The sequence below is a fragment of the Mytilus trossulus genome, chromosome 9, assembly GCF_036588685.1.
Source record: "Mytilus trossulus isolate FHL-02 chromosome 9, PNRI_Mtr1.1.1.hap1, whole genome shotgun sequence".
NCBI classification, from domain to species: domain Eukaryota; kingdom Metazoa; phylum Mollusca; class Bivalvia; order Mytilida; family Mytilidae; genus Mytilus; species Mytilus trossulus.
Window position 1 is genome coordinate 81,185,815 of NC_086381.1, and position 26,564 is coordinate 81,212,378.

General features: G+C 31.3%; 1 protein-coding gene across 1 annotated transcript; it reads left to right on the top strand.

Annotated features, from left to right (window-relative positions):
• Positions 1 to 1,496: 1,496 nt before the first annotated feature.
• LOC134684237 (uncharacterized) lies at positions 1,497 to 24,937 on the top strand. The gene is made up of 15 exons (XM_063543502.1): positions 1,497 to 1,672; positions 2,700 to 2,869; positions 4,058 to 4,111; positions 6,188 to 6,235; positions 8,371 to 8,424; positions 10,152 to 10,196; positions 10,430 to 10,649; positions 11,255 to 11,574; positions 12,388 to 12,531; positions 13,091 to 13,297; positions 13,744 to 13,859; positions 14,759 to 14,900; positions 16,767 to 17,749; positions 20,862 to 21,099; positions 23,649 to 24,937. Exons 1-15 carry the CDS (start codon positions 1,588 to 1,590, stop codon positions 24,048 to 24,050), a joined length of 3,228 nt encoding a protein of 1,075 aa, XP_063399572.1. The 5' UTR covers positions 1,497 to 1,587; the 3' UTR covers positions 24,051 to 24,937.
• Positions 24,938 to 26,564: the final 1,627 nt, after the last annotated feature.

Below are 26,564 nucleotides of genomic sequence, written 5' to 3' on the forward strand. Positions count from 1 at the left end.
TCAAATAGGACTCCACACATTAACGTCCAGTGGCAAGTTAAATGCATATTAAGAACTAAAACATATGAATTTTTACTCTGCTTTGTAAAAACCCGACAGGTTGAGCTGGATAAATTCATATATAAAATGAGATGTTTAATGAATTATGTATACATGTACATGTAGTATAGAAGACTATATTTATGACGTTGCATGCATCAATATTTTAAACATATAGTATAATAACGTAATCAGATCAATAACAGAAAACTACAGATTCCGATAGCTTTACGCTAACATGCTTGTACTCTTGATCTATTTGTACCCCCACACCCCAGAAAAGATACGCTGAACCCTACATACCGCATAGCTGCGAGACGCTGCCAAAGTTGTGCCATTTCATTACCTATTTTTTTGCCATACATTTTGTCTATTTCGGGTAGCATTTTCATTTTCGCACTTAAGATCAAGATGAGTCAATAGATTTTTTTGAAATTTAGATTCTATTAGATATTGAAAATATATATACATCAGAAAATTAAAAAAAATTATGTCACCGACTTCGTTTAATATCGAGAAAATGGTCGGAGGGGGTACTAACTAATGACTAAGTTACATTGAATATGCTATTAAATTCCAACGTTCTTAGTGTTGATTATGCATGATGATTATGTGTTTTGTATTGGTAAATCCTTTTTATCATAATGGTCTGGATAGTTGGTCATTCATTTATTAATGTTTATTTTGTGTTTCCAATATTTTTTATTCTTCATATTTTAGCAACTCATCATTCAATCTTTTTTTTACTTTTATTCTGCAGTATTTCCCAATTATTTTGTATTCCGCAGGTAAACCCTAATACAATCTAGAAACTCGCTAGTACAACATATCAGTTGTAAAAAATATAATATGTCCACTATCATTTCTCCTGCTTTAGTGGAACGTGCCTTCGAGCGCTCGCTTTTTCATAAATTAGCAACCTTTACGACGGAATCGCAAACGGCGACGTCATAATACAGTTACGACACTATGGCGGCGCCGAGAGCGATGCGTATAAACAATAGTGTGATTTCCCTTTAAGTGTGTCATGGTTATGCTGTTCTATTTAGATGCTTATAAGAATCTACAGCTTAAATATGTGTTTAATCCAATCCCTCAATCCAAACATTTACAGTTTATAATTCACAATTTTTTTTCGTTGACTGCTTTTTATCGTCTTTTTAAAGTTGATATAGCGTAACTAAGGAGTAAAAGAGGGACGAAAGATACTAAAGAGCCAGTCAAACTCATAAATCCAAAACAAACTGACAACGCCATGGCTAAAAATGAAAGAGACAAACAGAAAAACAATAGTACACATGATATACATAAGAAGTAAGCTGCCATGTTGTCTTTGTACGAATTTAAATTATCATCAACTATCACTATAAAATTTGTTTTTATAAAATCCCATTTAGTCAACTATAAGTATTTATACTCCGTCATAAAATGTGTTCAAATTACTTTAAGAACATGAACGAAGTGCGTACTTTACTCAAAGACGTTAAACTAGAAGATCTCTATAGTTTATTTGAAAAAGAAGAAATAACACTGCAAGAATTATTAGAAATGGGACATGAAGAACTTATCAGTATTGGAATAAAGCAGTTCGGCCGCAGGCAGAGAATAATTACTGCTGCTAGGAAAAGGGAAGGTAAAAATATTTATCAATATCAATAGCATATAGTGTTATATATTCGGTACCTCCTTTTTATATAGTTTATCAAGTTTAAAAAAAAACAATTTTGCTTTTTTATTTCGAGATAACATCGATATGAATACAGTAATTGGAGCATAATTTGATGAGAAAGTCGCCAAACTGCGATTTTTTTTTCTAAAAAGTTAAAATGCAGTTTTTAACAATTGAATCAAAGAATTTGAAATATTTCAGATATGACATGAGACATAAACTTTTGATATTACCGATCGTAGAATAATCAGGAGGTTAATGTATAATAAACTTTATTTTACAAATATTTAGACGTAAATTCCGTACATGCCAACATGAGTAAAATGTACAACATGAGTAAATTGATAAACCAATCGAAAGCGAACTGACAATATCATTTAAATAGTGAAAACAAAAAGATAAAAGACAAACAACAGTCTGCTCAACCACAAGAAAACCAAAGACTAAGTAAATGGAGACCACCAAAACCAAAATTTATCTCATATTCTCAGGATTGGTAATCATATCCTATCCGTATAGAAGTGTAAAAGAGCTTAATACGTATTGATAAATACCACGAGATTTGAATGTATATTCCTTTGCATATAAACAGTTATTCAAACCAACTATTATTCTGACATGACTAAATCACTTACATTTTGCGAATCAATTTTTCGATTTATCGCTATGTTGTGCATTTTTCGTTTGATGTTTTTTTTGTGATAATTTTCATATCATGCTACTCGCTTGAGATAGACAAATTATCCCTAGAAACTAAGCAGGCACATGGCATTGCTAATGAAATTGACATCAAATTGGCAACGTCGACATTCATTGTCATAGGTGAAATAACGATAAACAGATTATCATTGGTCATTTAGACTCCATTGCCGTCTTTTATTTTGCCGTCCCGACTCAATCGAGAAAATCAATATCGTGAAGATGATCAACAATTCTATAAATCTTGCATACAGAGTATCTAATATATTTTTTACTGATTTAATCACAAAAGATTCACTATTTGAGGATAAAGGTGTAGTAGTATATGAATCGATAGATGATATTCAGCATCTGAGACGTGATAAGTCAAGGGATCGGCCACCAGTACCTCCACGTTATTCTACAATGGAACTAAATAGCCAGCAAGGCAGTGAAAAGATGAAAGAACGCTCAAAATCTAAGGTTTCTTTTATTTATCCTTTATGTAAAAATATGTATTACAATTCCGAGAAAACAAAAACTGTATTACATTGTCTTTTCTCGCACATAAACTGGGTTTTGTGCGTTCTATCATTTACAATAATCCAATACGAATACTTAATAGATATAGGAAGATGTGGTATGAAAGCCAATGAGACAACTCTCCATCAAAGTCAAAATTAATAAAAGTAAAACATTATTATATTTAGGTCAACGTACGGTCTTCAACACGAAGCCTTGACAACCACCGAACAGCAAGCTATAAAGGGCCCCAAAATATTTAAAATATATTTAAAGTATATAAAACAATTCGAACAGGAAAACCCACGGTCTAATCTATATATTAAAACCAGAAACGAGAAACACTTGTCCGTCTCTCTGGTATATTCAGTCCCTCTTTTATGAACCACATCAACACACGAAAATTAATGAACATCAGGTTCCTGACTGGTTGTTTTGATATGAGCGTCACTGATGAGTTTTATGTAGACGAAACACGCGTCTTGCGTACTAAATTATAATCATGGTATCTTTGATAACTATTTACACCACTTGGTTAATGCCCCTGCTGGTGGACGTTTCTTCCCCGAGGGTATCACCAGCCCAGTAGTCAACACTTCGGTGTTGACATGAATATCATTAATGTGGTCATTTTCTAAATTCCTGTTTACAAAACTTTGAATTTACCGAAAAACTAAGGTTTTTTTTTAATCCCAGGCACAGATTACCTTAGCCGTTTTTGGCCCAACTTTTTTGAATTTTTTATCCTCAATGCTCTTCAACTTTTTACTTGTTTGGCTTTATAAATATTTTGATATGAGCGTCACTGATGAGTCTTATGTAGACGGAACGCGCGTCTGTCGTACTAAATTATGATCCTGATACTTTTGATAATTATTGTTGCTGCGGGAATGACTTAACCTAATCAGCAGACGTTGTAACACAAATGAACATACAATTAAGCCAGATTTATGTATTTGCTTATGACTATATCTTAACTTTTGAAATAACGTATCAAAAATATCAGAAATAATCGAACGCAAATTATATTTTATAACTTTCAAAGTTAGTTAACATTTTATTTACAATTGTTATAAACGTGATAGAATTAAACGGAAACATATCATTAAATATAATTTGTAAAATTATTACGTTTATTGTATTTTATAGACATTGCAACATTCTGGATCTGGTTATGTACGGATTCGATCAACAAGTCATCAGGTGAGGTTTCTGATCTGGTAATTATTTGTTTGTCTTTTTTCATTTAGCTCAACATTTTTTTCTTAATGTAAACATCCTTGGCTTTCATGGTTTTGTTCCTCGTTATTTGGAAAATTCATCGTTTTATTCAGCGTTATCTTTATCAATTTGAAATAAAGATTAAAACGAAAATGTATTGAAAAGTAATATATGGGGCCATATGCGCAAATATTTCATCATAGGTGGTAATGTTTACGTTGGTTTTTTTTTATTTAAAAATGCCTATATACTCTTCCGGATAGTGTTGAAATCACTGATCTCCGAAATTACAATATAAAGATGAAATACATTGATAACACAGAAGGACAATCTGCAATACGGAAAAAATCAATAACTTTGCCAACAAATTTTAGGAAGTCCTGTCGACAGGATATATTCGACATTTTTTGCTAGGATATTGACAAATACTAACACTGGTTTAATAGGCTACAGGAAATTGATTCCTGATTTCATCAATTGATTGTTTTTGGTATTAGTTTGAGAAAAATAGCCATAAAATCTTAGATATAGTGAAAAAGACACATTTATAGACAGAGTAAAATATACGAACAGTGTTTAATTGAAAATGTGGTAATGAGAAGTGAGATAACAAAATAATAGGAAAATTCAAATCCGAAAGTTCCTTATTAAAAATGTTAAATGCAGGCTTTTCCATGTGCGGAAATTGTGAATTAAAACTGGTTTTATTGCAAGATAAAGCTTTTACTTTTATAAAAGTCACATATAGTTCCCTTTTATTGAGCACAACAAACAGACATTATAGGTGAAAAGTTGGGGTACAAAACTCATATGTGTTGTAATTTTAATCATTATAAAATATGCAATGTAGACACTCTATAGAAAAAACGATCGGCAAAAATGAAACATAAGCAGACAAAAACCCATTGATTAATCGATCAAAGAGGGACCAAAGATACCAAAGGGACAGTCAAACTCGTAAATCTAAAACAAGCTGACAACGCCATGGCTAAAAATGAAAAAGACAAACAGAAAAACAATAGAACACATGACACAACATAGAAAACTAAAGAATAAACAACACGAACCCAACCAAAAAGTAGTGGTGATCTCAGGTGCTCCGGAAGGGTAAGCAGATCCTGTTCCACATGCGGCACCCGTCGTGTTGCTTATGTGATTACAAATCCGGTAAAAAGTCTAATTCGGTAGGTCAAATTCATGAAAGGGAAGGGGATTGTAGTTACATCGTAAGGAACATATCCGATATCATTTGTGAAACGGTTATTCCATGACGGTCAACCAACTCGTGATGGCGTCCGTAAAATTTACGAAGGGATGATTTCAACTTCAGCATTTGGAACTCTTGGTTTAATAGCTTCCTTGTGAGCAGTAACCCTCTATCAAGAAAATCATGATAGGAAATGCAAGCACGGGAATATCGTATCAATTGGGATATATATATACCCCGTATGCAGGTGCTGCTCAAAGACACGATTTGATGGAACAATAAAGTTAAGTTTGTCATTTAATCCCCGAGTCCGTTTTGAAATCTATCATATTCCTTTAAAAAAGTAATAACACAAACTCAGTCAAATTGCATTATGATCTTTTTCTGTAAATCAACTATTATCCAAGTAGTTTGGTAATGGAACCTGGCAAAAAATAATTAGGAATACACAAATCTATTAATATTCATGGTATTTTGTTTCCTGATAGCATGGTTCCCATATAAATCAGTTGGATGCACATATTTTAATTTATCGCAGTCTTGTAACCGCCCAATTTGACAGCTATAGATCTGAATACATCAGAAAAAACATATCGTTATTGTCACATCGGGGGCTTTTATAGCTGACAATGCGTTATGGGCTTTGCTTATTGTTGAACGTAGTAAGATGACCTATAGTTGTTAATTTCTGTGCCATTTGGTCTCTTGAGGAGAGCTGTTTCATTTACATTCATACAACATCTTTTTTGTTATATTGTTATATCTACTACATTAAGAATATATACAGGTACATGTATAGTTTGCTTGAGATATCAAATTTTGACAATTCCTTTCTTCATTCGCCGAAATAGGATCTTGCAACAGACTCTCAGATGGCTGAGTTCGGTCTTTCAAAAACTGTAAGTTTTATTTTGAAATATATATTAATGTTAGGAAATTGGTTTGTCAGCTTCTAGCTTTTAACGTCTTTGTACATTTAGAAGATAACTGCAATATATTTTAAGCTTATCCTTCGTAAAACGTAGATTTTACTATTGCACATTGAGTTTACCTAGCGACGTAGCGGAGCTTGTTGAACTGATATTTGCGACAGAAAAAACATATGACGGCCAATCCATAAATGCAATACAGATATCTACATTTAAATCCATTTAACAAATGTTTTTGCGAAAAAATACATAAATGAAAACACCGCGAAACTGTTTCATTGTCTTTAGCAACTAAATAATGTGCGTCATTTGTAGTCTCACGATGTATTTATACCTATCGTTTGCTTTAGAATGGTCTCAAGTTTTCAACGTTGACAAAAAAGAGCATTTTCAGGCTCAAAATATGACTTTCCTGTTTATTTTGTAAGAATTTACAAAAAAATCGGAATGCAAAAGGTGGCTTTCTTAGCTACGGACTGGTAGAACGTGAAATTTACCCCCTCAATATATTGGTCAACGTTCAATTTATATTATCGTTATAAACAATTTGCATCAGAATTGATTTTTTACATTCTTTAAATAAGTAAATAGTTATCAAAGTTACCAGGGTTATAAGTTATTGATTAATAAATACTTTTAAACTTATTTATCTTCTTTATCATATTAAAACATCAACAATACCAACGTTAACGTAACTTTGAATAAACGTCGCATACCTGAAGATCTGAAAAGTTAAGATATAAAAATGAACCTAAATTATAGCGAAATCTGGACGAGGAATTAGGCGTTGCATGAGAGATATATTCCTTAGTTAACAATTATTTGCACAATTTTATTACAGCGTATTTCAATTAAAACATTATTCGACTAAAGTACTGGATACTAGGCTTGTTGTATCCTTGTGGACTTACAGTCCACAACGTGAAGTGGTGGTAGTATTGACATGAATATAACAAATGTTAATCAATCTAATGCGTATTTCGTTTATAAATGGCTGCAGTGATACTCGAGGCTAAAATCTAAAAAAAAACAATGCCTAAATAAATGTCGAAGAGCATATATCACTAAACAGATCATAAATGATAGCACAATCCGACCTAGGCACGAAACTTTGCACGTGGGAGACACATTCCTCAATTTTACACTATTTCCACACTTTCTCATATTTTCGTTTATTTATTGTTTTGCATAGTGGCTTCTTGTGATGTGCCATTTCACAATAATTTCATAAAAGGGGAGTTTTGGCGCTTTCTAAATTGTTTTACACCCGCTTCATTCTGTATGTGCCTTTCTCAAATCATGACCAGATAGGTTATTGGTTGTCATTTGTTATTGTAAATCATGTTGTGTACATCAATCAGGCTGATAAGTATCTCATTTTTTGTTCGTTATATTATTTTATTTCTTAATACTGACTATGTGATATTATTGAAGGCCGAACAGTTACCAATATTTGTTACCTTCTATGAAATTTCATGCGATTGTCATACAAGTAAAGGATTAAGCTAGATGTAAAACAAGGAATAATTCATTATTTTCTACATAACATACATAAGAAAATGTTTGTACAAAGTCAGGATTATGTCAGTTGTTTTCCATTTGTTTAATGGCTTTGAGCTTTTATTTTGCTATTTGAAAATGGATATGATTATTTATGAGCTCGATTTTTTTTCATACGGTCTCTAGTGGAAAGCTGTCTTAATTGGAAATTACATCACATCATATCTACTGATTTTTATAAAACATGTTACTGTTAAAACGTATTTATTATTTAATAGATATAGGAAGGTGTGGTGTGAGTGCCAATGTGACAACTCTCCATTCAAATAACAATTTATAAATTTAAAGTAAACCAGTATAGGTAAATGTATGGCCTTCAACACAGAGCCAAACAAAAAGCTATAAATTAAGGGTTCCAAGAGAACTAGTTTAAAACAATTCAAACAGGAGAACCAACGGTCTAATCTATATCAATAAAAACACTTCTGTCTTAAACTTTCATGATAAAATTTATGATTCAAGGAAATACAAGATATTAGATTACCAAATAGATTGTTGCTGTTGCACAACTTTTTTCAAATTTGACTCTTTTAATGTTAACACAGTACTTCCCAAAAGATGCTCGCATGGCTCAGTCAGCTTTGAACTTGTCAAAAACGGTGAGTATTATCATTAGATTATATCTGCTTATTAACATTGTTTCATTAGTAAATAGGTATTGGTGTTCTGAAAAACTATGTCATGTTTGGTGGAAATAAAGGCAACAGTAGTATACCGCTGTTCAAAACTCATAAATCCATTGACAAAAACAAAATCGGGGTAACAAATTAAAACCGAGGGAAACGCTTTAAATATAAGAGGAGAACAACTACACAACACTGAAATGTAACACACACAGAAACGGACCAAGCATCAGACCAAATACCACGAGAATAACAAATATAACAAACATAACAGCAAAACCAAATACATGATTTTGGGATAGACAAGTACCGTGGCACGTCTTATCGCAATGTGAATTAACACTCAAAAATAAGAGAAAACAAACGACGCAACGTTAATATGTAACACACACAGAAACGAATAATAATATAACAATGGCCATCTTCCTGACTTGGTACAGGACATTTTTAAAGGAAAAAATGTTGGATTGAACCTGGTTTTGTGGCATGTCAAACCTCGCACTTTAATGGCAATGTTGAATATAACATTGAAATGACAACATAATACTAGTATTACAGGACTGCAATACAAATAAATAGGAGAACATATCAGACAAAGAAACACATGATTAATAGATAACAAAAAACTAAAAATACACTAGGGTTTGTTTTTTCGATGATTACCTCTACATGATTTATATATGTGTTGGTATTAGTTTGAGAAAAATAACCATAAAATTTTAGCTTTAGTAAAAAAGACACCTTTATAGAAAAACTTTTTTGACAGAGTGCTAACGTAAATATACGAGCAGTGTTTAATTGACAATTTGGTAATGAAAAGTGAGATAAAAAAAGATACTAGGAAAACTCAAATCTGAAATTTCCTTATAATCATGTCAGATGTCAAAATTTAAAGTTCAAACAAATCATTTTGTAATTTTCCTGACTTAGTGCAGGCTTTTGCTACTGCAGAAAATGGTGAATTAAAACTGACATTATAGGTGAAAATATCACAAGTAGGGGTAAAATAGTCAACAATCTGTTGTAATTCTAATCACTATTAAAAAAATGCAATGTAGACACTCTATAGAAAAAAACAGAAGGCAAACATGAAACATAAGAAGACAAAAACCCATTGATTAATCGACAAAAGACACGGTCTGAAGGAACAATAAAAGTCAAGTTGTCATTTGATGACCGATTCCGTTTTTAAATATATCATATTCCTTTTAAAAAGCAATAACACAAATTCAGCCAAATTGCATCATGATCTTTTTCAGTAAATCAACTTTTTCACAGGTATTTTGGTATCGGAACCTGGCAAAAGATTATCAAAAATATACCAAACTAAAAATATTCATGGTATTTTGTTTCCTTATAGCATGGTTCCAATATAAATCATTTGGATGCACATATTTTGATATCTCGCAGTCTTGAAACCGATCAATTTGACAGTTATAGATCTGAATATATTAGAAATAAAGTGTCGTTTGAATTGTTTCATAGAGTCACTGCGGGGCCCTTTAAAGCTGACTATACGTTATGGGCTTTGCTCATTGTTGAACGGCGTACGATGACCCATAGTTGTAATTTCTGTGTCATTTGGTCTCTTGTGGAGAGCTGTCTCATTTGCAATCATACTACATCTTCTTGTTGTATTGTTATTCATGTTATATATGCCAACACTTTCACTATTACTCTGTTTTTATTTGCCATTTGAACAGATGCCTGCTAAACACATGAAGAAATACCGACGCAAAACAGCAAAGGTAACTAAATTTCTTTGCAATCGTATGTCCTTGTTGTTACATTTGTGTTTTGAAAAAACTGTATGAAAAATGTACATATGTTATCTTATTCATTAATAGTATAATTTCTAAAGCTTTGCTCCTTTACAGAATTTATATTAATCGGATTATATCGGAATTTCTTTTCCTGCATTTGAAAATAACTAAATTTGTAGAAATGGTTTTTATTTTCTAAAAATGAAAATATTTTTAAGGATTCTGTGGACATACTACTTAGTAAAATTGCAGATTTCAAGCACAAGGCAAAGAATTCTCTGCTGCAGTCTTATATTGATATACAAAGACTGATACAAAACAAGCCTTTATCTGCTGACGTAAAAGATGAACTTAGCGCAGAATTTGGAGATATAGAAAAGGTTATTTCAGAATCTCTCAAGGATCTTGAGGATGACTTTTGTCCAATAGTTATAACAGGTACTCATTACTCAATCGACCATATTCAGTGCTGCTGTCTAAATACTTATACTGAATAATGACACTATCATGATAACCACATTATTAATTTTGTATCAACAATTAATCTGCTCATTCTATTTAATATATGTCAGCATTTACCGAGTAATATAGTAAAGAAATTAATAAATCTACACTCCTTTCCTTCAAAATCAATATAAAAATGAACTCGTTGACAAACGGAATCAGATATAGATATAAGAAGATGTGGTATCAGTGCCAATGAGACAATTTTTGTTTCAAAAATCATTACGTCTGTTTCCAGTAACGTCTGTTTTCAGATACGTAAAAGTATCAAAAACTTTTGATAAAGAAGAGTAAGCGCCGGGGGATGTAAATTATATGTTGATTTTAACAAAAATGTTTCAAAATGTGAGAATAACATTCCCTGTGAAAGTGTGCATCGTTAATCCTTTTTTTGTATTCTGAAAGGTAATTTGAACAATGTTATCAATTGTTCTTATAGACTGTTCAACGAAAAAAAAACACCCTTTTCTGCTTTTACTGTTGAGGAGACTTGTACTTTCCTTTTTATTGAAATTAAGTATATTTTTTTTGGTTTTTAGGTGAAACAAGCGCAGGCAAAAGTAGTTTTGTGAATTTGTTACTAGGCGTGGAATTGCTACCTACACACTCATTGACTTGCACTTCCACAATTTGCAGAATTTATAATAAAGAAGAAAAATCGATCGTTTTGATAAGTGGAAAAGACTACATAAAAGAATTAGTATTACAGGGAGATACTGATACAGCTGAAGTCCAGGATCTTTTACGAAAACACGGTAGTAAACCTGTCTCATCACCAACAGAAAAAGAAAACATACCAGACGAGGGGAGTGATGAGTTAAAGTACATAGATATTAATTGGCCGATCCCTGCTTTACAGGTAGGATTTGAAGTTTACATCCCTATATTGTTTTCTTATTTATCATTTCACATTCTTTATTCAAGCGTCACTGATGAGCATTTCAAAGACGAAAAGTGCGCAAGCAATTTTTTCATCATGAACATCTTCCGAACTTACTTTATTGACATTACTTAATTTTGTTTCGGGAATAACCACGGACATGCTTCATTTGTCAGACAAACGACATCTGCCTTATATAAATTATAAGTTTTAACACATTTTTCTACAGATAATGCACTTGGGATCAGGGGCGATCAACTCGTAAACTGGTGTCAAACTTGAATGTTGAGCTTGTGAGTCTTTTGAGTCAACTAGTGAGATTGTTTATCCAATAACTTTCTTGTGATAAGAAAAACACTACAGTGTTAATAGAACATGATCTACTTCTACCTTAGTGTAATTTGTTTTACATTACTAAACGGTATGTGATCTTAGGATAAAAAAAATCCTGCTCCAGAGCTCCGAAAAAGCTTCAGCAAGATTCGAAAAGCTTGAAAAATTGAAAAACACCATAAAAAAAGATAACATGAAATTAATGAATTAAGAATAAGGGGTGTCGCTAGATACATGTATCATAATGGGTATCTGATTTTGAGCTTGTTGTCCCTGAATTGATGATTTTAAGGAAATTTTGCACTTTTCGGTTATTATCTTGAATATTATTCAAACGGTTAGCAGCAATAAAGTAAGATCACAAAATTTCTAATTCTATGATCTAATGAACCTAGGTTTCGTCTTAAAATTTATGTTTCTATTTTCGTAATTCAATGAAAATGTACCTTTGCTTTTTAGGAACACATGTTGATTGTTGATACTCCTGGTATCGGGCCTGATTGTCCAGAACTGACAGAAAGATTGTACCAATACCTACCAAAGGCTTTGGCGTTCATCTATGTTATAAATACTCCAAATGCTGGCGGGATACAAAGTGACAGAGTAATGGTTTTTAATTCAATAAGTTTTACAAAGATATTTTAAAAGTCATTGATTGAACATTTAAAGTTTAATGTCATTTTGCCCACAACCAGTAGTTATTGGACGATTGTACGAAAAATAACAACAACAAAAATATAATGCTGGTTATAAAACAATAAGCGTAAAATAAACGAGATTTTATGAAAATTAAACGAACCAAATTAGTGTTAGTCAAGGTGTTGGGTACCACCTCAAAAGAATTGACAAATAAATTGTGGTTAAACTTAGTTATTGAGTTGAAAAGTAATTATCGTAATTTAAGAAGCATCTTTTTTACTTCGATTTTATTTAGATTGATATAAATGCATCAAATGATAGTCGGTCGTCACCTTTTCGGTATTGGCTGTCGATTAGTTAAGAAAGAAATTATGGTGCTTCCGTATACCGTATTATTATTTTTTTTAAATATTACAGAAGAAACATCTTGTATTGTCTGTTACGTGAATGTTTCATGAGCTGTTGTATTGGTCTTTTTCATACCGTCTACAAAAACAAATATGTAAATTTTGTTTTATATAAGATTCTTCAAATACGAGATGTGTTGATGAAACAAAATCAAGAGGAGCATATGTCGGTGTTTGATCCAGAAAGAGCAATATTTATATGCAATAAATGGGATCAAATCCATGAAGAACCAGACAAGGTTTTTCAGATGGTTCAAGATACTTTGGATGAGTGTTGGATTGGTTTTGATCCAGACAAGCTGTACAGACTGAGTGCACGCCAGGTAATGTGCTAATGATAAATTTATAAACACAATTTGTTCATCAGTGATGATAGAAATTTTCACTGAGGGAATTGTGCCGATTTTATAGTTCTTATATTTTAATTATCTAATCCTTAAAACACAAAACAAAACAAAAACATTTCAGTAGTAGTTCAGCTATCTGGCTATGTATAACTTTTTAATAAAAGAAGAAAAAAAATACAGAAAAAAAACTCTTCAACAAAATGTCAGGTCACTTCATATTCAAGGCGGAATATACCAAATTTGTTCAGGATATTTTTTCCCTGTAAGTTGAGATATTTCTATTTTTCTTTTTTTTTCTACATTTAAATTGAAGCAATATATGGTCTTCGTTTCGAACATTTTTTAAATACTTGTATAAATCCATTTTCTTAAATAAACGTTTAATTTTCATTCTATGATTTTATCTTATGACTTATTTTTAGGAGATGCAGAACTCTCTCGATGGTAAACCGGTTTCACAGGACTTTATTGATATCCTAAAAGGTATTGAAAGCATGATCCCCGCAACAACCAGAGAGAAGTACCACAGACATTTGCAGTTAGTAGCTTTGAAACATTTCACTTTTAAAAGAAATTATCAGAATGAAAGAAAGTGTATCTAAAATCTAAGTGACGCTCTGATCAAACACATTAAGAGTTGAGATGTGGGAGTTTATAATTGCGAAAGTTGTATTTTTTTTAAAATTGCTACATGTAATATGTTCCTTGGTTAGAAAATCTTGTTTTTGGGGTATTTTCGCAAATCTTATTACACTTTTAGAAATGTATTGTTTATTTGAAAATTTCGAAGTCATGGTTTATATAAAAAAAAACGTAAAACAGCCATTTTGTTACTGTTACTTTTAATGTTAAGAATAAACTCATCAAAGATACACGAATTCAAATTTTATATACGCCAGACGCGCGTTTCGTCTACAAAAGACTCATCAGTGACGCATGAATCAAAATGTTTAAATTCGAAATAATTGTTTTGGGTTACATATCGTTACATAGGTGCATAGAAAAGCTAACGAAAATTTTATCATGTTATAAAATTCTAAATCGTGATTATATTAACGATTGGAAATTGGAAGCTATGGTATTAAAAAGTTTTTGTTATGTGTTACTGTTTTATGCCCCGCCTACGAAATTCGGTCCGTTTTGTTTCTTCAGTCCATCAGAATAGTATGTGTCATCTGTTAAAATGGGTGAACAATTTCTTTTGATTATGTCACTTACTTGAAACTGTTAACATTCACAAATTTATATTCTAATGAAGAGATCTTTATGAGTTACAACAATTGATTATAACTAAATGGCTTTTTTTATCTGATTTCACTTTCTTGTTGGTGGGAGGGGGTCTTAAAGTACACACGTGCCTGCTTTTTTTTATTATTATTGTGTTAAACATAATTTTTTGTTTAAAGAACAAAATCAAATGACTTGTATTGATTTTAGCTGGCAGAGAAAACTTATAGAAAGATTATTGATGAAACTGTCTACAAGAATCCGAAATTCACATAAATCAAAACAAGACAAAAAAGAAATGAGAGAAAAAATTAAAAAAAGAATTCTGTTTGTAGAGGAAAATCTTTCATTGGTAAGAAACTTTCTGGTATTATAACAATTACTGTACCAACTATCTTTTATTATTTGCGGACTTCACTATTTAATTTCACTACGATGATGTTAATGGCCAAATTTTTCGTGAATTCTATATATTCCTAATTTCACCTATACAAAGTGTAATCAGAATTCAAAAATTCCCTCAACAACTGGCTAAAAAATAGATGAAACAAATCAAACAAATAAATAACATGGCTGATATCTGAAAAACCAAAGCATTTAGTCCAATCTTATATAGGCAAAAATATTCAAAAGGTCAAAAAGTAATAAGCCCTAGCAGTTTTTTTTTTTTGACAAATCAAACAGCGCATTTTGGGATTACTGCCACTACATTGGTGATTATAAGTGAGTTTTGCAGTTTTTGGTTATTTGTCTTAGATATTGTGATAAATAAAGAAAAACTGGAAACAGCAAAAAATGTTCAACATATACAATATGAACAAAATGGTCAGTTGGCCCCTGAAGGAGGTAGTGCCCTTAATAAGACAGTTTTACACAATTTATTTATCATGTTTGATGACATATAATATTTATTTAAACATATTTCTTTATAGTTGATTTGAAAACATGTTATTGCAACTTATATTAAAACATTTCCCCTTGCATTAGCCTGCTCTTTTACGAAATATGTAAGAGTGTCTTTCATGTGCAAGAGATATGGATCTCTCTCTATAGACGGGTCAGCCATTTATCGTTCTTTTCCGACGGACTATCATCGTAAGACCATACTCGCAAGTTGTGTCATAGGAAAGCCGACAATTCATTCCCTGTAATTTCCACCAAGGAACGGGGATCAAACAAGGAACAGTTGTATTAGTGTTCCGATGTGCTTACCACTTCACCACGTCTTTCAACATTTAAGAATCTCCTCTCCTGAAACTATTCGGCCTAGGACACCTTGACTTTAAACAAATAATCATTAGATTATCCAGTTAATAAATTGTATACGAAAGTTGAACCATCAACAAGCAAGGCTGTCATGGTTAAAAATAGAACATATGATCCAAATACAGTTTTTGGCTTATATCTCAAAAACTGAAGCATTGATAGCAAATTTGACATGTTATAAAAATGTTCAATATGTCAAAGTCTATCAGTCCTGTTATTTGAGACGAATTAATCAACACATTGTGTGGTTGTTGTCACGTATTGGTTGTTTCAAGGAAAATTTGCAGTTCTTGGTTATTATGTGAATAGTATTGAAGATTGAAGATAAAAATTAACTGTAAACAGCAAAAATGTTCAGTGATGTAAGATCTACAAATAAGTTTATATGACAAAAACAACAGTTGATGGCCTAGGGAGTTGGCCTTTAAGGACAATTTGACAAATGGTTTTATTATGTTTTCTAACTTTTAAAAATCTCAAATGAATCTATAATAAATTTTGTATTTTATTTCCTTATACAAAGAAACATAGCCATTATGACTGAAATGCAACATAAGGGTTTAAGAAAATGTGACACATACAAAGAACATTCAAATGGAATATTTAAGATACCATTAATATATACTGAAAGAATATATATTTGCTGAATTTATGCCCAAAAATACAGGTGAGGTGATTCAGGCTCTTGATAACCTCATGTTATTTTATCCAACATTCTTATTTATCTAGAAAGGGAATGATTATCTTATGCTTTTTGGCAATAATACAATAGGGTGAATTTGAATTTGATTTCCGTGTAACAAAAATTAACCCAGAATAATATGTGATGTTATTTTTACTTCAAATGTTCCACAGTATATCTCCCAATTGCGATGCGTTTAAATATGTGTGTGTTTCTGTTTCAGTTTTGAATGCTTTTTTTAAATATGATTTTTTTTTATATTTCAAAAAGAAAAAACAAGCTGTGCAGAGTAAAGCAAAAACTCATTGCAAGGAAATAGCAAAAAACGTCTTTGTACATTTTCAAAGCAAGGATACATTCGATAGGATGTTTAAATGGACCGAGGATGATCTGCCTAGTCATGGTCATATCCAAGAAATTAAAAGAGTCATTGACAAATTAGCTTTCGACTATATAACTCAGGAGTTACGCAAAAAACTTCAAGAAACAGAAGTTTCAAAACTTCGGGAAATAATTGAACAATTGTTTAAGAGTGAATGCTTTTTAATAGATAGAGAATGTGAAAAAATTGACGGAATTTTCCTAGGAGAAGAAGAAACTTTAATATCAAGAAAAATAAATGCAGCAGACAAGAGCACGATTTTTGAGTTGTCAGACATTGGTCTAACAGGCACAAAGGGGAAGATTATGTTGGCAGTAAGTTCGCCTATAATATTAGCCGTTGGGATTATATTGCTGCCAGTCGGTCTCACATATGCTATTTCAGATAAACTAAACAATGAAATGAAACTTTCTAAATACAATACAAATAGAATCGCTTTTGCAAACAAGAGAGCTTCAAAATTGTTAACCAAACTGAATGTACAAGTTCTTACTACGACAATAGAAGAATCGTTGTTAAAAACATTTAATTGTCGCATTCAAGAGTTTTTTGACAAAGAAATTCCAAGTCGAATAAAAGCAGGTGGCAAACTCATGGAAAATATTTCAAAAGATTTAAGACAACCAAGGGAAATACGAAAACACAGTTATAGTATGCAAAAAGATGTGATGCCTGTATATGGAAGAATAATTGTTGCTTCAATGGATGTCTTTGGTGAAAACATTATTGAAGCTGATCACATTGCTGGTTCTGATGTTATTGCCACTATACAGTTTAACAATGAAAATATTACAGTGGCAGTTAAATCAATGCAATATAAGGAAAACCATAACGACAAATATACAGCTACGGCAGAAGTGTATAGTATGAGGTACGTAGGAATAGTATGCATTTAAATATATATATATATATATATGTTAGCGGCAATAAGTGAAATTAGGCATTAAGCTTAAATCCTAGGCAATAAGCTAACGCCTAGGCATTAAGTTATTGCCTGAAATTTTCAGGCATTAAGCTTATTACCTGAAATCTGATGATGATTATTCAACCTATTGCCGAACATAACTTTAGGCAATAAGTGAATTTTAGAATTGATCTTTATCTAGTGATTTCTTCTTCGTATAAAGTAGTTTCTTAATTATACTCCTAATATTATATGTATTCCATACATTCATTTGACAGATCTTCATATTTTATTAGTAATTTTAGTAGTCAAAACTCAGAATTAAGGATGTATTTTTCTGACGTTTCAGTCTCGTTCTGGAATTATTTCCAAAACATGTGATACTAGTGGAAAATATCAAAATAAAAAAAAATGTTATAATCAAACTTCATTCTGTGAAAAATTGTGTATTTATAATCAAATGTTTTTGAGTAACAACTTTTCAGTATGTTTAGCAAAATGTTTAGAAAACGGGTGAAGGTACAACAAATGAATATACCAGAAACATGAATAAATGTACATCCTATCACTTTTTTCTTTTCAAAATTCTTAGATATGTAATTTTTCAATTATTTGAAACAAAAATGCTGAAACAATATGCATTTTGTACTAAAACACTAATTTACAGAAAATACGATACAAAAAATGTTGGATAGTGATTTTTTTACGATAATAGCCAAAAAATATGTAAAAATTGATGAAAATTTGAAAATAATCTAAATTGGGTTCTTTCAAAGGGCTGTAGGAAAAAAAAGTGCACCATCATAAGAGATCATCAGATTTTTTTTTACCAATTATTGTTTACAGTCATATAAACCCCAAAATCAGGTTAAGAAAAAGTTTTATTTTAGAAATGTTTGGCTCCTCAGAGGTGTGCATCTTGAACTCATACTTTTATGTGACATTACAAAAAATAAAAAAAGATTTTAATAAAGTGATAGTACCAAGGGAGTGCTGGAGATTCTATAAAATAGCTATAAAATAGCTGTGATAATTATTTAAATTTTGTTTACCAATCACTTGTCGAGCTGCTTTGAATTGATATAAAGTAGACTAAATTTGGATATAATATTTTGTTTACACCATTTTCAAATTTATTTTCAATTGGATAAGTAAACGTTCTTTTTTAACAGTTCCACAACTTGTGATAACAAATGATTTTAACACAAATTTCTATCTAGTTTTCATATTTTCTCAAATATTATTTGATGAGTTTTGATCTAAATTACATATTTTACAAGTAATTTTATTTCCGGTAGATGACATTTTAAAATTCAGTTCTTATAATGTTATTATGTAGCAAATTTATTTTTATTTAAATAAATAAATGTCTTTTATTTACTCGCATTTTCATTTTAGGCATTAAGCTTAATGCCTGCACACATTTTTTAGGATTTAAGCTTAAATCCTAGGATTTAAGACTAATGCCTAACATTATTTAGGCAATAGACTTACTGCCTAGGCGTTAGCTTATTGCCTAGGATTTAAGCTTAATGCCTAATTTCACTTATTGCCGCTAACATATATATATATATCCTTGTATTATATTTTCCCTCCAGTTCATATGATCCGTTCATCCTATATTGACTCTTAAAATTCAAGAGTTTATCTCAAAATGAGGGTAATTTTTATATGGCCTTCCAAATACTGTGTCGATCCCTAACATCACTGAAAAGACATTTATTGTCGAAATCCGGATCTGGTGTACTAAAAAAATTGACACCGTATGTTTGTGGCATAACATCGTGGCCACAAGTTAACAATTTTTTCTGTTTAGTATCAAATTTATATCAAAATCCATTTTGTTACATCTTGTGATCAATTTTATTTTGCAATCGTCAATGGCAGTCGGCAGGGTTAAAGAACATCAGTTGTTCGACCTGTTAGTCAAATGCGTTTTGTTTAAATATACTTTTTCACTTTTTTGGTCTTTTGGAAAATGTTGTTTGTGCTGTTTTTAGACCCTTCTACAACGAAATTTGTTTTACATGCACACTTATAAAAATTGCGGTTTTTATCCAACGCAATCATAGGTTTGAACGTAGTTATCAATTTAGACTCGTTTATATATATATAAGCATATAAAAATCAATTAATATCCCGGTTTCAAATGTCGTAAAATATGCACCCTTATGTTTGAGATTGCTTAATTTTTTCTTGTACAGCTGTTTGTTTGATGACCTTATTGCTAAATTTTATCACCGGTGGCAAATATTTTTGTTTATTGAGGACGATAAAAATAGATCAATTATATAATACTAGAAGATAAGCTCTGTAAAGTGACTCTCAAAGGGATGAAAATTGAAAAAGTTTGATTGTAACCAATGAAGGGTAAAGGGGACGACGTTGTCATGTTCAACAGGCCACATGGAAAGTGAAACAAGAGTCAATGAAATTCGTAGAACGTGCACTATCAATTAAAAATGAAAATTAGTTATCCGAAGACGATATGTAAAAAATGTCCCAAGATGCAAAATTCAAATATGCAATGCAATAAACAGAAGAAGGTCAACGTGCAGTATTCAACAATTGGAAAATACACTAATATAGCCAAGATAAATATAGACCCGTATCTATAAAAATAAAATGCTTAAAAAACTTGAAAAGACTGGACACCAACGTTTAATTCCCTACCAGTAAACACATAACGATTAAAATCCTCCCACGGGTAAGAACTAATGTATTTTTTTTCCCTTTTCTTATCTATCAGTAATATTTTATATGTTTGAGCATTCTCAGTTCTTCTGTCTTAAATATATTCATTCTATCTCATATATTTTCTTGTCTTTATTTTCTTAATTTTTCATTGTTTGGTTGTTTAACTTTTTTTAAATTTTGGCAAAGTTATTAAAAGATATATTCTACGCTTTAAGATCCCTCAACTAAAACCAATATGATTCAACGCATTGCTGAGAAAATTAAATTTTCATTCAATAAGTCATGTTTCGAATACTGTATTTCATGTAGTTACAGAATAGTCATATAGCAAGAAGTTCAACGTGATACCAAATATAAGTATACTACATATTTTGTATTGCAGATATCTCCATCACCAGAATGTTGTCAAGTTCTATGGCATTTGTCCAGTCATTGACCACGGAATGAAAGGCATCAAGGTTTTCACAGAATATTGTGAGGATAATTTAGACAGCAAGGTTTTTGATGAGCACATACTTTGGCAAGAAAGCCTTCCTTACATTAAAGACGGACTTGAAGGACTGATTTATCTCCATCAATCTGGAATCGTTCATAGAAACATTCGACTTGCTGCAATATTAGTAAGTTAAAATAGATTAGATATTACTTTAAAGACTTAGCAACACGAACCACACCAGAAACATGAGTTGATCTGCAAGAGTAGTGAGGTCGTCATATCGAGGAGCGTTTAGTACGGCTGTCATTTTTCCTGTAAACATGTATCATATTTTTTTTACCTAAAGTCAGGCTGTAAGATGTTTTGTTCGAACTGCTTAATCTTTATATTTGTCGGAGGTATGTGTTTTGTTTATTTTTGAAGACCGTATGATGACCTACTATTTATGTTAGTTGGTCTAGGTTGGATAGATGACTCGTTGGAAATAGTACTGTATTTGTATATTACTATGTGATTTCTTAGGTCATAGTGTATTCCGATACACCAACTTTTAAAGAAATTTGCTTTAACTGAAATTTCATTAATATATTAGTAATATATATATATAATACATCTAGTGATCTTTATATATGCTTGTTCTATAATTATAATAATTGAAGTGATTTTTACTGTAAACGATTATTTTCCCGAGCGGTGTTTTTTTTTGCAATTGGAAGATCATCGTATATATGTAAAATTCAGATCTTCTCGTCTGGGAACAAAACAACAATATAATAAAATAGCGACACTGTATTGACTTAAAATAGAATAGAATGGGTTTTACACGAAAAACAATATCAGCGAAAATTTTTATATAATATAAACAGCATTTTAATGGTTGTACATAATGTCTGTTTATTTTGGTCGTAACCTTTCCATCATTCACGACAGATATCACATAATTGAACTATGTCGAACATGAACTAAACCATGACACTTATGAACCAAACCATGACACAGAATTTTCTGTAATCTTAAATTGTGTGAAAATGTGTTTGTTTTTAGGAACAATTGACGGCAAATATATACCAAAACGAAATATGGAATGTAACAGACAGTTCAAAAATAACTGTACTTTATGCATTAGTAACGAACAACAATTTATAGATTTCAACATACGCAAGCATTATTATGGGTCAAATGATAACTTTATGATGAAAAAATTGATGTACTAATATAAGCAGTAAAATAAATCCTTACCCGCTTGATTTTACATTCAGCAAAACAACCAAATGTTTATGTTTTGTCATTGATTATCAATAAAAAAAACTCTTAACACAACCATGTCTTACTTAAATAAACTATGACAAAATCACAGTACTAAAAACCTCTCGATATGACGACCTTTCTACCCGTGAATACAAAGCTATTTAAACAAAGCCTTACGATTTTTCTATTTACGAGAAACAAGGAGGTAATGTATTGTTTGGTTGGTTGTTTTTGTTTTGTTTTTTTTTTTGTTTTTTTTTTTTTTTTAGGGGGGGGGGGGGGGGATTTGGACTTTATACTTGTGAAAAAAACATTGGTAGAAGAATGATTCTGCACCGACAATTCATCCATATCGAAGTATGAACGTGTTCTGTTTGTTGGGGAGGGGAATCTCATACACATACATGTCCATTACGTTTTTAATAAATTCTTTTTTTAGAATAAATCGTTTGTTTTTATTTTAAATGGCCCAACTCACACACACCATATATCACTTTTCTTTTGAAGATCGCAATGAAAATATGCATTTAATATATGTTTCAGGACGACAATCAATTTATAATCTAACCATACCAACCACACTAAACGATAAAGAACAATCGTAGGTTTTAACGTTGTTTTCAATTTAGACTTGCTTATATTTTTTTCATTTGGGCTTGTATTATATTTTCCGTCGGGGTTATTGTAGTCCTGTAATATTATTTTGTCATTTCAATGTTATATTTAACTTTGCCATTTAAATGCGAGGTTTTTCATGCCACAAAACCAGGTTCAACCCACCATTTTTATTCCCCTTTAAAAATGTCCTGTACCAAGTCGGGAAGATGGCCATTGTTATATTATTGTTAGTTTCTGTGTGTGTTGCATTTTAATGTTGTGTCGTTTGTTTTCTCTTATTTTGTTTTGAGATATTAAGATAAGATGTGGCACGGTACTTGTCTATCCCAAATTCATGTATTTGGTTTTGATGTTATATTTTTTATTCTCGTGATATTTTGTCTGATGCTTGGTCCGTTTCTGTGTTTGTTGCGTTTCGGTGTTGTGTCGTTGTTCTCCTCTTATATTTAATGCGTTTCCCTCGGTTTAAGTTTGTTACCCCGGTTTTGTTTTTTGTCCATGGATTTATGAGTTTTGAACAGTGGTATACTACTGTTGCCTTTATCTATATAATCCATTCATCCTATTTCGACTCTTTATTATTAATCATACCTAATGTTCGATTTGGTGTAAATTGATGCTGCCTCGCACACATACCGTTTATCTATATTGAAACAATGATATTTGACAAGCATGGATTAAAAGCAAAACAACAGTAGGTCAAGTATTGATCTTTAAAAAGGATTGTACTTCATAGCAATATTGGATTAGTCGATCACATTTCTATAAATGTTAATTATGTTGAATTATCTTTTGTATCTAAAAATGATAGTGTTGCTTAACATTAATAATATATTACCTTGGGTTTTTTTCACTTCACTTATTCAGATAAAAGATGGAGAAGCAAAACTGTCTGATGGTGGCATTACAATGAGAAAGATTTTAAAGGGTAATATAAGTGGTGGTGTGCCAATTGTTAGAGCTCCAGAAGTCTTATTATTCGATTACTGCGGTCATGAGTCGGACATGTTCCAAGTAGGTATAGTTCTATGGGAAGCTTTTTATACCAAGCGAGCTTTTTTCGATGAAAGTGCAAAGACAACCTATGAAGAACTGAACAAGCGCATTGCTAACGGGGAAAAACCTCCACTGGAGGAACCTTATCCACAAACAACTATCCGCCACAAAATTGAAGACTGTTGGGAAAAGGGTCTAGATCAAAGGCCTTCTGCAAAAGATGTGAGAGATGTAATCACTGCACTCCTAGAAAGTAGTCCTATAGCAAATTGATAAAAACGTCCTTAAGATGTTTGTTTGTTTGGTTTTATACAATCGTTCCGAAAGATTGGAATGTTGGTTAACGCCAATGCATCTATCCATCCTTTAATGATATTTTCGTGGCCTTTTTCAAAGCACTACAAGTCAACCTTCTTGAACGTTTGCAGCAAGTTTTGTGTGTCAGTGCGATACTGTTGGCGTTTGGTCTTTTCGTTCGTATCTATAATACTTATGTATAATTACAGATAAATAAATCAATTGTTGCATTATTTGAACTACACAAATGTATGAACTTAAGAGTTTCCTACAATGTGAAATATGCCTTACAACTACTTTTTTTTTTACAAAATAACTGATGCAACGTATCATTATTTAGCAATAGCTCATATCTCGACTTGGTTGTGTTTTTCTAAAACACTAGATTGTTTGTCATAAAAGTGCACCTGGTCAACCTGGAAGGCAATTTTATTATTTTTTTCATTCCACATCTATTATTTGAGTTATAGAGTAAATGGAATAGTTCAATAGAATATGATGTGGACATTTATATAGTTTGCCAGAATATTTATTCAACCACGGTTGACGCATTTGCTAACGCAGATATTATTTTCAAACCATGTGTCAAAATCAATAAATTGCTATTAATATCCTATAATTTAGTTTCTTGTGTTGATAAGGAGTTGTTTTCCATTGATGATCATGAGGATAAATCGTTTTATTATTATTATTTTGGTATTACTATTTATATTATTAGTTTTATTAGTTTTATTGTTCGACATGAACTAGCCAATCGCAGTTCGCATAAGGTATTGTTATGCTTACATTTCGAGATATGCAAAATGCAATCATGGAGCTGAGTTTTTGTCAAACAAGTGTCATTCAGATTTATTTATACTCATTTTACTAGAGTCCTTCGATTTAATGATATATAATATTTACATTAAACTTAGTAAGTTTTGTAACGTGTAAGCTTTACTCGTAATAAAAAAGTGATGAGTGTCTGTGTGAATTCAATTTTGAACTTTCTTTTTATGATATAGAATATTCTAAAACCTCAGTTTCAGTTTTCATATATTATACATGCTAAAGCTAGTAATAAATATTTATAAATATCTAATGCATTTTTCGTTTGTTTATTATTCAAATTCAATAATAAATATATAAGCAACAAGAACAGTGGAGTAAACATCAATCAGATACCAATAGTTTACTTCTTGAAAAGTTAAATCACAAAAATACTGAAGTCTGAGGAAAATTCAAAACGGAAAGTCCATAATCAAATGGCATAATCAAATGATAAAACACATGATACAAATGGACAAAAACTTCATATTCCTGAATTGGTACATGCACTTTCTTATATGGAAAATGGTTGATTAGAAAGCAATTAAAAGAGCTAAATCTCGTATGTCAGTCGCATTAATTTTTTTTTATATTGACAACGATGTGTGAACAAAACAAACAGACACAATATGTAAAAATGTCACAAATAGGGGTATACGACATCAACTCGAACCCCACTTAAAATTTTATGAAGCAGTTGTTATCCCAGTAAAAAAAATACATTACACTTTTGTATATTGGAGTGTCGGCAGTATAAACATTGAAACAGTAGCAGGAACTGTGGGTATTAGATGAGCTGATCGCTATGCATAATGGATGGATGGATGTTTAACATACAATGGTAAATTAAATGCATATTCAAGATTAAATTTTGATTGTGATACGTTTCGGAACAATCAATTCTGCTAGACCTTCAAACTGACAAAGTTTGTTCAAAGTTGACATTCAACAGGAAGTCACATAACTCACTCCTAAATATCTTGGTTCCTGGTACTACTATCCAAACGTTGTGCACGATGTTCCTACAACACAACGTTACACCACCACGACGTCAAAGAGAGTTTTCTAAAACTTTTGACGTACATTTATTCAATTTGCAAGTTTCATTTGCTTTTTTATGTAGTTAGTCAGTGATTCTAAATCTGTCTCTTTTAATTTTGTGATGTCTATTTACCATGAATTTATATACCTCCAGTTGTGGAAATCGATTAAATTATGTTTACCATTAATTCACCTTAAAATGTTACATATTGTCGTAAGAAATGAATTTGAAGGAAGGACAAATGGGACAGAAGTATACGGTTTTCAATAAATGAATTACAACAAAACTTTAATCGCAGGCCGCTAAAATTGCATGGGCATATCACCTGTCATTGTACATTTTTCATATCTTGATTCAACCCTAATACAAATATATCCGACACTCTGCAAGTAAATAAAAAGATATTTACCCTTCAGCCTTGATTAATTTGAATTGTATTAAAAATTTGCTTGACACATAACTTAAAATAAAAACAACCATTAGATAAAATTATTATATTGAAAATATGTATCTTGAAAATTATTTTCCCAGTCATTTGAAGATGTTATCTTCTCCTGAATCGTCCGTATAATACAGGGTTGCATTAATTCAATGAAACTGTATTTGTCGCTGTTTCCGATAAGTCTTTCAGTTACCTCCGT

Coding starts and splice junctions, on each gene's coding strand:
- LOC134684237 (XM_063543502.1), top strand. CDS start 1,588: ATGGGACATGAAGAACTTATCAGTATTGGAATAAAGCAGTTCGGCCGC. Junction 8,425..10,151: donor CTTTGAACTTGTCAAAAACG/GTGAGTATTATC, acceptor CCATTTGAACAG/ATGCCTGCTAAACACATGAA. Junction 13,298..13,743: donor ACAGACTGAGTGCACGCCAG/GTAATGTGCTAA, acceptor ACTTATTTTTAG/GAGATGCAGAACTCTCTCGA.